The sequence below is a fragment of the Juglans microcarpa x Juglans regia genome, chromosome 5D (assembly GCF_004785595.1).
Source record: "Juglans microcarpa x Juglans regia isolate MS1-56 chromosome 5D, Jm3101_v1.0, whole genome shotgun sequence".
Lineage (NCBI taxonomy): Eukaryota > Viridiplantae > Streptophyta > Magnoliopsida > Fagales > Juglandaceae > Juglans > Juglans microcarpa x Juglans regia.
The window spans coordinates 20,891,468-20,905,364 of NC_054602.1; the positions used below are offsets into that span (position 1 = coordinate 20,891,468).

A 13,897-nucleotide genomic window follows, 5' to 3' on the forward strand; every position below is an offset into this window, starting at 1 on the left:
AAACCATGGAATATTGCATGAGCATTCGTGTTTAGATATTGAGATGAGTTGAATTAAGTTGTGCATAATAGTATTTTGTAGGTCTCACTGAGATGAATATAATTTTTTTAAGTTGAGATGAGTTTAACTTTTTAGGTTGAAATGTATAAAGTATATTGATATAAGTTTGAAAAAGTAGCCGGTCACATTAATCATTGATTTAAGATGAATTTAGATAAATTGAGTTTGATTCAATAACCAAACACAACTAAGAGTAAAACAATGTAATTATTAATCCCAATTCAACATTTGGAATAAAATATTAGAAATGGATAAATAATAACGTTAAATAAAAATAGTAGTACGTGCACCAATCAATCAACCCGCTTTTTATTCTAACCATAAGGCATAACCCAAATAAATTAAAAAGGGGCATATTCTAAATTATCGCAAAAAACCACTTAAAAATTACAATTATTGACAAACAAAATTATGCACCCTAACAACTATTCCCTAATTAAGACCTATTCCAACCAACATAACAATGATTCTAAATTATAATAAAATAATGAAATTCATAAGTTGCTATTCATTAACACGCCCCTCTCATCTTATAAAAAACACTCTATATTGAAAAAAAATTATAGATGTGGAGCGTGGAAATGAATAGTGGTTGATATATAACATTCTTCTGTAAGTTTGTTGTGATTATAAATATGTTATCGACCAATTCATGTTATCGATTTTCAAAAAAAAAAAAAATGTTATCGATAACATTAAAATACTATATAAGGTGTGTTAGCAAAATATGTTATAACAAATTAATCGCGACCAATTTGCGGCGCTCATGGATAGCATTAATGATTTGTAGACATCCTTGTAAGATTTTTGTATAGATATAGAATTTCTCAATAATTGATTAAATACAATCATTAATATTATAAAAACTTTAATTTATAAATTAAAAAAAAATCAATAAAGTAGATGGAGATCACATTTTTTTTTTTTTTTATTTTTAAATCATGGAGATCACATTTGGAGCTATAAGTATAGAGGTATAAAGTTTTTAGGCTAAAATATTATATTATATATTTGCATAGTTAATTATTTGGCATTTTTTAATAAAAAAATAAATTAATAAATATTACGCGCGTAAAACCTGCGAGAAATTGAAACATCTGCCTCCGAACTCATCGTTGCCAGCCTTTTGGAAGAGGAAAAAATAGGCAGAGATTTAGAGAGAGAGCGGGGAAGTTTTCCGAGAAAAAAACAGAAAGATAGAATTTTTATCTCTTGGTATAATCCGTCTGAAACAAAAACAAAAATCTTTGGGTGAGCGAAGCGGCAACTGGTTTTTTTTTTTAATCCAGCGTCCTCCTCTCTCTCTCTCTCTCTGTCTTTCTCATCACCTGCCTTTCCAACCTCCATATCTCATTCATATGCGAGTATTGTATACAGAATCACCATCCTTTTTTGTGAATAACTTTGTGGGTGCGGCTTGGTATATGCAATGGATGCTGAGGAAGATAAAGTGGGGTTGTGATTAGAAGAGTTCTGTTGTGGTTTGGAGCATAAACATCCTTATCTGAGTTCTGGTTTTTTCTTCTTCCTGGTGACAGTATGGACTCGGATGCTAAGCGCAAGAGGCTCTACAAAGTTTGGAAAGGAAATAATGTGAGTTTCTCTACGTCTGTATTCAATTGGGTTCGCATTCATTAGTTGTGTATTGGGTATTTTTCTCCCTTTTGAAGGGAAGTTCATGATTGTGATTTTTGGAAGGGAAATAATGTGACTTTCTCTACTCTACAAACTTGATGATTGGGCATTCAACATGATAAGCGCAAGAGGCTCGACAATTTTGATTTTTAAGTTCATAACTTGCATTGGATGTTTTTTTCTTCTTTTTGAAGGGAAGTACTAAAAATGTGACAACTCCATCCTTTTCATTCTTCTTGTGTTGGGTTCCGCTCTTGTTTGTCGTCTGGTTGGTGATTATTTGGTTTTAAATACAAATTGTGTTTTGATGTTGCTCCGAATGAGTCATCCTCCATTGATAACTAGCAATATTTGAATTTTTAGTTAGTGAGCTCAGTATATATCTTTGTTAATGTGATTAGAGACAACAAATGAAAGGATCGAAACTGATTGTTGAAGTCTTCCGGTTGTAGGTATCTATTTTTTCAGAGTAGAAATCTTTTGAATTAATTATTATCTTATCAGTCCCTACAGCAAAGATAAGAAAGAAAATTTTTAAGTTCTTGTATTTTTCAGAAGGAATTTTCAAAACTTACAATTGAAGCCTCCTACAACTTTCCCACTAACTAGATGACATTTAAAAAGATGGTTAGGTTTAAGAAGAAAATACAGTAGTTTCCTTTTTCGCCACCAAAACGAAAAACGATGTAATTTTCTGTTTTTCTTCTTTCCACATCTTTCTTCACGCATGAGTGTGCGCATGCGCGCACACACATATTTCTCAAGTAAAGCTGCATTTTCTTTTGTTGTTTATTTACTTTCATGTGATTTGTGTGTATGTGTGTAGGCTGTAGCTTCCTTGTCTTTAAAGTTTGAGCTCTTTAAAACTCTAGAGAGCTGTGCTTTGGTTTGTTAAAGAAGCTAGCTATGTCTATCGCCGTTGATTCAAAATGAAGATCCTGAACTGGTATGGCATATTTGCACTGATGGTGCCTTTTCTTGGTTTTGTCAGAAATTTTTGTGCGGTGGGAGATTGATCTTTGGTCCTGATGTTGCATCCCTGTTGCTATCCACACTCCTTATTGGTGGGCCCGCAATTTCTTTCTGTATAAATATATATCTTAAGATCAAAGATGTGAACAACAAGGACGATCATCTTTGGTGTCCTGTATTGTTTGTTGGATTAATCCTCACCTTTTTGGTAAGTATTTACATTAACTGTTTATCTCCCAGTTGTGATGACTGTCTCCAAAACCATGCATGCTCAAAGCTACTCATATAGGCGCGCACATGCGCAGAGAGAGAGAGAGAGAGAGAGAGAGAGAGAGAAATCATTAAGGATGGAATGATGCTTGAAGTTTCTACAAATGCATTGATAATTCCACATGGAAATGGAACACCTTAGCTTTTCCTGGAAAAAACTTGGCATAGTGAGAGAGAGGAGAGAAGGAAAGTCCTATGTTATTGACTCAATCACTACGGATAGGATGATGCCTGAAATTTCTACAAATGCATTCATTTATTCAGATATCACATGGAAATGAAATCCCTTGGCTTTTTTCTACGCCCCCCCCCCCCCCCCCCCCAAAAAAAAAACCCCCCCCAAAAAAAAAAAAAAAAAGTCCTGGACAAAACTTCTATGTTTTGGACATGGCAAGCTAGGGACTACTCACAGGAAGAGATCCAAAGTAGTTTTGGGGTCATTACCTCCTCACCCACAACTAGCCAACTAACCTTGGAATGAGTCTGGTTTGTTTCTGCAGTGTTTAATTTTTTGTACTGTTTAGATTTCAGTGAAGATAGTCTATTCCCAGGTTTACTGTACAATCAACATATGTACATTCTTCTTTAGAATATTGATTCTATTATCAACTTTGGGCACCATCCCTCCATCAAGCACTATGAAAACCAAGATGTAATGATTTCAATATTATGGTTTTTGTTATTGATTTTCCCATGGAGAATGTTTTCATCACTTCTTTACCTGGTGCTACAGTGAGAGTTTCTTCTTGCTCTTACAGATAAATAACTCCTGTCAACCTTTGTGCAGAATTTAATTCTTCTCTTATTGACATCTAGTAGAGATCCTGGAATAGTCCCTAGAAATTCAAAGCCTCCGGAATCGGATGAAGCATTTGATGCAACTACACCATCTATGGAGTGGGTTAATGGTAGAACTCCTCACATGAAACTACCCCGGACAAAGGATGTGATTGTGAATGGACATGCTGTTAAAGTGAAATACTGTGACACGTGTTTGCTCTATCGCCCACCTCGCACTTCTCATTGTTCCATCTGCAATAATTGTGTCCAGAGATTTGATCATCATTGTCCATGGGTCGGTCAGTGCATTGGATTGGTAAGTTCTGTTTTTTTCTGCTTGCAGTTTTTTCCTTTTTCTTGTAACAATAAACAAACTGAATTGAGATATATCCATTTCAAAAAAATCAAATTTGGTAAAGTTGAAAGCGGATCTCACCCACAACTTAGTCCTTCTGATATTAAATCTGGATATTTTAAAAAATAGATAATATGTTTCATTAATTTGATCTTAAAACTATGGAAGTAATTAATTTGAATGTGCATGGATTTGGGAAGGGGAAATTTTTTTAAAATGTGTCCCTATTTGACATTTTATATCCCTTCCTCTTTCACAACTCAATATAGGAACTCTCTCAAGCCATCCAACTCATAGTTTGAAAAGCCATTCACTCCAAACTTAGTTTATTTCATTTATACTGCTTATAGAAAGATAAAATTGATTGATAAAAGTCAAAGAAAGAAAAGAATATAGTGATGAAATAATCAAGTGACACATCAGTTTCTAATTCTGCAGCTTCCTCTGTAAAATACTGGTTGAGTTGTTAATGTTGAAGCGTAACCAATTCTTTGTTGTCACGTATTTCGAATCACTAAAAATTGTGTTCATTCTAATCGACTGACTCTCCTTTCTGTATACAACTGAATCTTTTCAAGGTCTTTTCCATGTGCCCAAAATGTTTAGTAGAAAACTTCAATAGACATGTAAAAATTATTTTGTTTTCCTTTTATCTCTGTGATACCTCCAAATTGTGTCATTGGAACACTATTATCTGAAGTATGCATCAATATTTTGATGACAATTTTAACTATAATTAAAAGTGAAAAATTAAGTAGTCCATGGGTTTCCCTCTTCTACAATTTTGTTTTTATTTACTGTTATCTCTCTCTCTCTCTCTCTCTCTCTCTCTGATGGATTTTCTGAGTTAGTTTTTCATCAACGCAAAGATATTCTCGCTAGAGTACAGTGAAGTGTCCTGCTGTGCTCTAGTGGTGCCACAATATGAAAGGCCATCTGTTGATTTCACCCAGGTACAAGTTATTGAATTTGTTTCATTTCTCTCATGTACAGAGACTGCTGCAAATAATGTACAGTGGACTTCTTTTGGTATTGGACCATTTGAGGAGCTTTATTCTGCAACCTCGCCATTGAGGCGAGTGATTATGAACTTAGTAGGCGCCAAGGATTCGAATTTGGCTATAATTAAAGGGGACCAGGGACATCTGCTTCCTCTCTTCCACTTTGTTTTCTAAGAAATTGGTGGGGGAGGGGATGGAGGGCCTGTGGGTAGCCTAAATAAGGGGAAGGCTACTAATTTGTCTCTGATGGAATGATGTGTGTTGGGATCTCCAATAAAGCAAAGGTGCATGTCTGGGGAACTAAGGTCTTTGTCAATGACTGGGGGCATTCAAGAGGACCCTGGGTAATGTAAGCCTTTGGCTATGTGCATTCCCTTGAAGAATTGGCTATCAAGAACTTCTGGTTAGGTTTTGCAGAAGTTTGAATGTTTTATCAATTTGTGGGAGCTTCTGCTATGGGTTTGAAGAGCAACTTACGACTTTTATACCTGAACTAGATAGTAGAAGGTTAAGGGAGCTAAAACAATTTACATGTTCCATTTACTACGATTCTAAAAGTGTTATTTCTAGTTTGGGTAGATTTCAGGGGAAGGACACTTTAGTTTTTTCATGAAGCTTAAGCTATTGTCATGGATGATAGCAGATTGAATGAAAAAGATAGGCATTTTCATGTTAGTATCTGCTAAGAGATTGGAGAGCGAGTATTATTTGCGTTAAGGGAATGAAGTTGAAACATGTGTCCCAAAGTCTTGTTCATAATTTAAGGAGTGGTAAACATGTAGATTGGTATTGATTAGATTCAAGAGGGACATCAAGTGGTATTTTGTTATGTGGGATATAAACCTATGTGGGTTGATTCGCTATTGTGCGCTCTTTTCAGAATGTAGAAGATAAACTTGATTGTGCTTTCTCAGGGGCTATGGTCCCAATTGTTACAGTGAAAAGAATCTTCTTTGGGATGAATTAGCTGGTCTTATGAGTTTGTAGACCATGACTTGGTCTATTGAGGGGTGATTTTAATGTCTTATCCTAGTCAAAAGTCGGGTGCGGCTTCTATTTGTCCATCTATGTTGAATTTTATTTTTGAACAAAACTTTATTGATATACCATTGGTGGGAGGAGGTTTCACATTGTCAAGTAATTGAGATATCCTACTTGGTCTAGATTGGATTGTTTTTTTATGTTCCCTAAGTAGGAAGTACACTTTCCTTTTGTGTTTTAGAATTAGTTGGTTAGACTTTGCTCTAATCATTTTCCTATTCTTCTGGATTGTGGGGATATTCAGGATGGTAAATGATATGAAGTTTGAAAATATGTGGCTTAAATAGAAGGCTTTGTGGAAACATAGAAGCAATGTTGAGACTAGTGCTTTTTTCTGGGATCTTGAAGTTTTATTTTGGCACAAGAACTCAAAGCTTTGGAAAGTGATTTAGAGTATAGAATGAAGAGTTATAGTTGGAGACGTTAGAGGAAAGAACGTCTCTCCAAAGAGTTGCAAGGCCTTGATATGATCGGAAAAGATAAACTATTGCCACGAGGGAGATTCCTGGAGTAGTTGCTAGTTGGACACTGGATCCCTGCGAAGAGGTTGAGGAAAGCAATGCTTATGGCTTATGAGTAACCTGAAAAGGATAATTCTTATGGAGGATATATGTTGGAGATAAAAATTAAGGGCATTGTGGCTTTCAGAGGGATATATGCATGAATTTCTTTTGCCAGGTGGCTAATTTGAATACAAGGAACCATTCCATTGACTCCCTACTTGTAAATGGAACTTTTTCTTCCGATCCCTTGGAAATTAGGGATCACATTGTTGGGATATTCTGAAGGATGACATTATGTAGGTGTGTTTCACTTGAAAGACAACTTTGAGAAGAGCCTTGGTGCTACATTCATTGCCCTTACTCAAAAAAAAGTGAGGGGCGTTGGATATCAAGGTTTTAATTCTTCTATATCTGCTGGGAATGACTACTTATCAGAAGAAAAATAAACCTGTTGCAAATGACCCTTACATCAATATCAAATGTTCAAGCTTCTAGTATGGCGTGGAGTGAATTGTAAAACTTTATTATGTATGAATTGGATTGCCCCATGTGCCGTCCCTTTGTCTGGGACAACTGCACCTCTAACTCTTACATTGCCTCTTAGATAGGGGACTCTGCATTGCATGCATTTGTTTCTGTCAGTTGTGAGGCTAACTAACTGTCATGAGCCTAACTAACTGTCATGAGCCAATCTCTTTCTTTTTTTGAGGAAACAACAGATTCCCAATTTTAAAGCAGCAACACTATTTTTCCACTTAGGCAACTAGTATTTATCATGAAAAGTAGGGAAACAACAGTTATAACAATACTTATCTGTAATTCCAGTCTTACTTATAAGATAATAATATAAATATAATTTATATAAGAAACATGCTGCAAGTAGTTTAAATGATATGAACTTGGAGCTAGATGCTTTACAATTTTATTTGGTTTGCAAATGCCAATCAAATTGTTTTATTATACTTCTTAGAAGCTAACGTTTCTTTCTATTGTTGATCTGATTGCAGTGTAACTATCGATTCTTCATCATGTTCATTACAACATCAACCATCTTGTGCATTTATGTCTTTGTGTTTTCCTTGATCAACATTATTAAAAAGGAAGGCAGTGTTTGGAAGGTTATGAAAGAAGACATCCTATCAGATATTCTCATGGCGTACTGCTTCGTAGCTGTGTGGTTTGTTGGTGGTCTTACGGTTTTCCATTTCTATCTGATTTGCACAAACCAGGTACTGTTATTACTAAACATGCATAGAGAGAATCGATTCTAAGTTTCAGTCACTAGTCTATGCATGAATATGCACATGTAAAGACTTGAGAAAATATCCAAGCATCATACTTTAAAAGATCCCATTCACAACTGAAGCCCCTTAGAATTATTATAAACAGCAAGAACTTCTCACTTTCATGCAATGTAGATCCCATTCACAACCATAATACTAAATTGGGATATTAAAATATCCCCACTTAGAACACAATGTTCTCGTTAGACCATTCAGTTGTAGGCAGCATGGTTCAAATTCCATACATCTTGCTTGGATTGGCTCCAATACAATTTCTAATGACTCAAGAAAAATCTCAAGCCACCGGATTGCTGTGAACAGCAAGAACTCCAATTCCAGACGATGTGGGATCTAATTCACCTCATGCTAAATCAAGGGGCATGACAACACACAATGTCTAGTAAATGAATAAATTTAAGCAGATTGTAATATATCTAGGGCTCTGTTTGTTTGAAAACATTTCCTGAAAAGTGTTTTCCACATTTTGTTATGTTTCGTGCAACTGAAAATGCCAAGTAAAACCTCAAAGTAAAGTCAGTTTTTGACCTTAGCATTGTAGTGTTATGCGTTGGAAAAGAAATAATAATAATAATAATAAAAGCATGTCTTGGGCCTCTTTATTATTATTATTTTCTCCTCTGTTCTCTCAGTTAATTTCTTAGGTCTACAACTCTTTGATCTCTCTCTCTCTCTCTCTCTCTCTCTCTCTCTCTCTCCTCACCACTGGCCTTGAGTCATTTTGCTCCCTTAAGGTTCCATGTTATCAAAGCTACATCACCTACTTTATGGGCCTTTATCTTTAATGTTTAAATTAATAGTATCAAATAAAAAAGATATGAGGGTACTACCCTAAGTACCAGGGGGGAATATACAAGACATGCATCTAAGCTTCAAAAGAGAAAACTGCAAGAAAATACTGAAAACTAAAAACAGAAGTAACAAGAGCATTCATCCAAAAATAAAGAGAATGAATTCAGGTAAAAAGCCCTATAAGATCCTCCTTCGTCCTTTCACAATCCTTGAAGTTATGATCATTTATTTCCCCCAAAAGCACCATATCAGGCAAGATGTAAACATTTTCCATTTAGTTTCACCATGCAGATTAATTACCATGGCTTTTCCAGCTCACCAAACAATTTACTACCCTTTAAGGCCTTATCCACTATAACCGATGCAGTACTCGTATTGAAAGTGTTATCCCAAAGGCCTGGCTACCTCACAATGATGCAAAGAACAAAAATCATTTCCCCATTTTCACGTACAACACCAGTCAATCACTATAACATGGCTCTGTTATGGTAAATATTGTCATTTCGCCAAATTTAACTCCCATTGAAACACAAACCTAAGTTCATACCTCCACTGTATCTCAGGCTGAGCTTCTTCCCACTCTTCCTTTTACTTTTGTCTCAACTATTCAAATGGTTATACTTACAGGTAGATCGTGTACATGTGTTTATCCACTTCCCATATTTTCTTATGCGTCACTTTCCAAAAAAAATGTTACTCCCAAAAGTATACTTCGACAGAAGTACCAATGCTTGATCTGCCATGAAAGCTTGGAGTTGTATAACTTAATTGCAACGTGAAGGGAACCTTGATAAATTCTCCTCGTGTATAGCTAGGCTTGTACTCGTGTTTCTTGTTCTATTTTGGACTACCCTTGAACTCTCTGTGTACATTGATTCCATACTTTTTTAACTGCACAAAATGACCAAAAACGTCTTCTCTTATGTAGGACATATATCCATTTTTAAGCTTAACATCATTATTCATAATGTTTTATTTTTGCTAGTAACAGTGATTTCTTCATTGAATAGAGAAAGGAATAAGTCTTACCTCAATGAGAGTACCGTCTCTCTTTACATATGTTGAATGTAATAATTTAATGCTACTATTTTTCATGTTTTAAAAGGAATGCTCAAAGTTCTTATCATCCATATTGCTCAGATAGTGTAGCTTCTATAAATTTTCTCATCATCATATTGCTGGATAATTTATCGGCTATAAATTACCTACATACAGTTATCTTCAAATTAATCTTAGAAGACGCCTTCTATCTCCTTCTACCTCTTTTTTCTTTTCTTTTTTCCCCTTACCTTTTTCCTTGTTTACTAGCTTTTCCACTAGATTTAATCCATTGCAGTTATTGAATTAATTCTATTCAATCAATGGGTGATATTTGTTTCGTTTCAGACTACTTATGAGAACTTCCGTTACCGATACGATAAGAAGGAGAACCCATATAACAAGGGAATGAAGAAGAACCTCAGAGAAATGTTTTTCTCTAAGATCCCCAATTCAATATCTAGATTCCGATCATTTGTGGAGGAGGAACATATGATGGTGGCATCAGTGAGTCCGAATCGTGGGGAAGCTATTATTAGCCCAGAAGAGAAAATTGACATTGAAATGGGAACTAGGCGTGCAGAGGGCAGTAGAGTCTCACTTCCAGAAATTTTGAGAAATTTGGACTATGATGATTTGGAGGATGATGAGAAGACTGCAGAGGGAGAAGAAGGAAGATCTGTTTTTGACCCACGTTTGCATGTTGAGCAAGAATTGAATCAATCTGTTCAGAGCTCCACTGGTGGAGATGGATTGACAAAACTTATTCAAAGCTCATCAATTGGAGATGGAGTGAGAATGTCTATTCAGAAATCATCTTTTGTTGAGGGAGCTGGAGAATCTGATCAAAGATACATGGCTGTCAATGGAACTAAAACAGATGAGGTAAGTGATTATGGAAATAACTTGCACCAAACCACAACAGCACCAGTTTTTCAAGCATAAAGATCCCCCTCCACCCTCCATTCCGAATCTTCCATCTTTTTTGTTTTCACCCAAGCTTCTGTTTTTGGACCACCAAAACTAGTTTAATGAATCGATAGATTAAGAAGTGTACATTTGATCTCAAGAAGAAAGAATGTGATAATGTAACGTCTAATGAATTAACATCATACTGATAAAAGATCATTGCCTTCTACAACTGCTTTGCCCCATTTGTAACTTGAAGTTGACCACATTATACCACAGGCAAGATCTACCATAATTTGTTATGGATAATATGACAATTATATTAAATAAAAATGATAGTAAAGACGATGGGGAGGGAGATCCCAACAAACATTCCAAACAAAGTAGACAGAAAAAAAGGAACACGAATTAAAAAATGGCTCCAATTCTCATGTCAAAATATTGCATACATCCTTCTTGCTTATCAGTAGGAAATGAAATCCATAAGGAGCAAAGGGAAAAAAATAATCAAAAGACTACTAATGCAAGCGACATAGACTTTGTTGCCTCAAGGATATACAACCTGATGTGTCAATCTCACATAACATCGTCACACCATTTCCGATATTGAAGTGGTAATCTTGTGACCATTTCCGATATTGAAGTGGTAATCTCACGTAATTTTGTTACATCAAGAAAAATGCTACTTATCATTTTTACACCACGCGTTATAAATAATTTTTTATTTTTATTTTACTTATCAAATGTGTGGTATATGGATGATGAGTAGAATAATTCTTTTAGTTTAGTAAAAAAAAAAAAAAAATCAAGTATGGTGTGTAGTATAGAAATGATGAGTAGAATGGCTCGAGAACCATATAGTCATATACACTCTATGAGGCTCGCATGAGAGTCAATACTCATTCTCTCAACAACCACCATAGATGGTTAGATTTGACCATCATCATGTACAAATGCTAGTCCAAATCTAGGGTGGTTAACTTATAAAACTCCTATCACAACTTCTTGGCTAGTTGTTGGTACTATATATAATCCTTACCAAGAATATGTTGGAGCTGATAAATCAATTATTTCATTGATATTAATTAATTTCTATTACAAAGTAGCCATTATGGCTAATTAAAAAACAGTGAGTGCCAATTATACGAAAACTCAGACCACGGTAATGGCTTTGACAAAGGCAAGAAGGATGATTGCTATCAGAAAGTTAGAACCTGTTTGATATGTGACAATTTCTCTATTTTTCTTAGATTCTCAAAAAGCACTTCCATATTTGTATTGGGTTTTCTGAAAATGAGTAGCTAAAATGGAAAATATATTTTTTTAAAATTTTTTTGTATTATATTTTGTAAAGTGTAAATATAAAATTGAAAAGGTCTTTTTTTCTTTTTTATAAATCTGTTGTTATTTCTTTTATATTAGATTTTTTAAAAGTTGTTTGGTTTTTGCATTTTTTTTTTTGCAACAAAAATCAAGCTAAATGATTAGGAAAAACTAAGTGAGAATTATTAAACTAAGTATTAACGTCGTGTTTTGTACACCTTTGGGCCAACTTTCGACAACTCATGTCTTTGGTAACGGGCCTGCAAAAGATGGAGAGAAGCGCACTTGGAGAGGGCGGCCTAGGGGTCGGGTAACCTCCGATGTCAAAGTTAGTAAATATTTTTGAAAGTTTGTAAATAAGTAAAGGAGTCTAAGAATCAGAGAGTCATTCTAGTACCTGGGATCTGCTATTTATACTATAAGCCTAGAGGGACAGATCATGCCTGCCTCCATGAAGTGCACGTTCTTCGTACTGTTCCTTATGTCAGAATCTTTAAATGCGGCGTGGCTCTGCGACGGCATCATTAATGTGGCGTGTTGCCTAGGTAGTAGAGTCATTAATGTGGTGTGATTCTCCAACCTCCTTCTCTTAGACTGTCTTCTTGATGGTCCGTTGATATCTTCCCTGTCAGTAGATCAAAGGCTCCCCGCGTATTACATCTGTCATGTGGGTGGGTAATTGAGGGCTAGACACTACTCAAGGGGCTTTCAGATCAACGAATCTCATCCCCTACAGCACCATCCCACCTACAAGTTGTGTCCAGAGGACTTTTCCCATGGGTCAGGTTGAGAACTATTTGCCCTGGGTTGGGCCTTTGGTCTTACTTCTCTTTCATCCACAGGCTTTTTGGGCTTAGTTGGGGGGGGGGGGGGGGGGAATCCCATTATAGTTACCCCGGCCCGTTAATTCTCACCGACGAATACAGTGGAAATTTCGTCATTATCCGAACTCACCTTGCCACTAAGGCCGAGATCCCTTTATTGACGTGCGCACTACTATGAAGTTTAGGGAGGCTCCCGTCAGTTAGTAACCCTAGCAATGTTTCCCATCATCCTTGATTGGCTCACATTTTGATGACGTCTTTCCAAGTTCATCAATGTGAGGGTGTCAGGTGACTCTTCGCGTTCGCATCGCTTCGTAGACTACACTCCCAGAATTCGAAGCGGCATGTAATTCCCTTTTTGCCGCGGCGTGTGAGAGACTAACCTTCACCTTCCCCTATATAAAGTTGGAGTAAGGTGTGGTTTCCGTCTACTGCGCTATAATCGTCCTGCTATTTTAGTTTTTTTTATTTTTCTTTCATCTGCCCAATCTTCTTCACTATCTCATACATTGGTGGTGATGGTTTCTGAAAAATCTGTTCAACCCAATGTTTCCGGTGGAGGTTCTACTGATATTGGGTCGTTCTTGGGGGCCAACGGATGGCACTCAAGTGCCACAACGTCAATGCTAGCTTCCTTGGCCCTTACTTACCAAGTATCAGAATCACTATTTTTCAAAGTTCCTCGCCCCAATGAGGGTGTCATCGATGCAGAGGGTCATTCTTCAAGGGTGGCCCTATTTGCTTCTATGTTTATGTGCGGCCTGAGGCTGCCTTTCCCTCAGCCTGTTTGCAACCTTCTGGACCGTCTGGGTCTGGCCCCTTCCCAACTACACCCGAATACCTGGAGACTGTTGATATGTTGCAACATTATCTGGCAGCGTGCTCTGTTGGAATTTTTCCCAGACGATGCGGATCTTATCGCCTGTGAGTTCCTTCTTACCCACAAGGTGCTACAACAAAGGGAAATGTCTGTAGTTTCAGGGTGATATACGCTCTAGTCACCTTGGAGTTGAGGTACCGCAAGGTGAAAGACCGGTCTCCCAAATTCTTCTCTGTGTCTTGCCGTGGATGGGAATTCCTGGTAGGCCAAGTG

At 36.5% G+C, this 13,897-nt stretch overlaps 1 protein-coding gene across 1 annotated transcript; it reads left to right on the plus strand.

The window, feature by feature from the left end:
- Window positions 1–1,163: 1,163 nt before the first annotated feature.
- LOC121264487 (probable protein S-acyltransferase 4) lies at window positions 1,164–10,856 on the plus strand. Its single transcript, XM_041167676.1, has 5 exons — window positions 1,164–1,653; window positions 2,687–2,875; window positions 3,725–4,033; window positions 7,625–7,846; window positions 10,097–10,856. The coding sequence occupies exons 1-5, from the start codon at window positions 1,600–1,602 to the stop codon at window positions 10,691–10,693; spliced, it is 1,371 nt and encodes a 456-aa protein (XP_041023610.1). The 5' UTR covers window positions 1,164–1,599; the 3' UTR covers window positions 10,694–10,856.
- Window positions 10,857–13,897: the final 3,041 nt, after the last annotated feature.

What these genes read in the sequence shown, in the direction of transcription:
- LOC121264487 (XM_041167676.1), top strand. Translation starts at nt 1,600, where the DNA reads ATGGACTCGGATGCTAAGCGCAAGAGGCTCTACAAAGTTTGGAAAGGA. An exon ending in GATTAATCCTCACCTTTTTG is followed by an intron (nt 2,876 to 3,724) that starts GTAAGTATTTAC and finishes ACCTTTGTGCAG; the next exon opens with AATTTAATTCTTCTCTTATT. An exon ending in ATCTGATTTGCACAAACCAG is followed by an intron (nt 7,847 to 10,096) that starts GTACTGTTATTA and finishes GTTTCGTTTCAG; the next exon opens with ACTACTTATGAGAACTTCCG.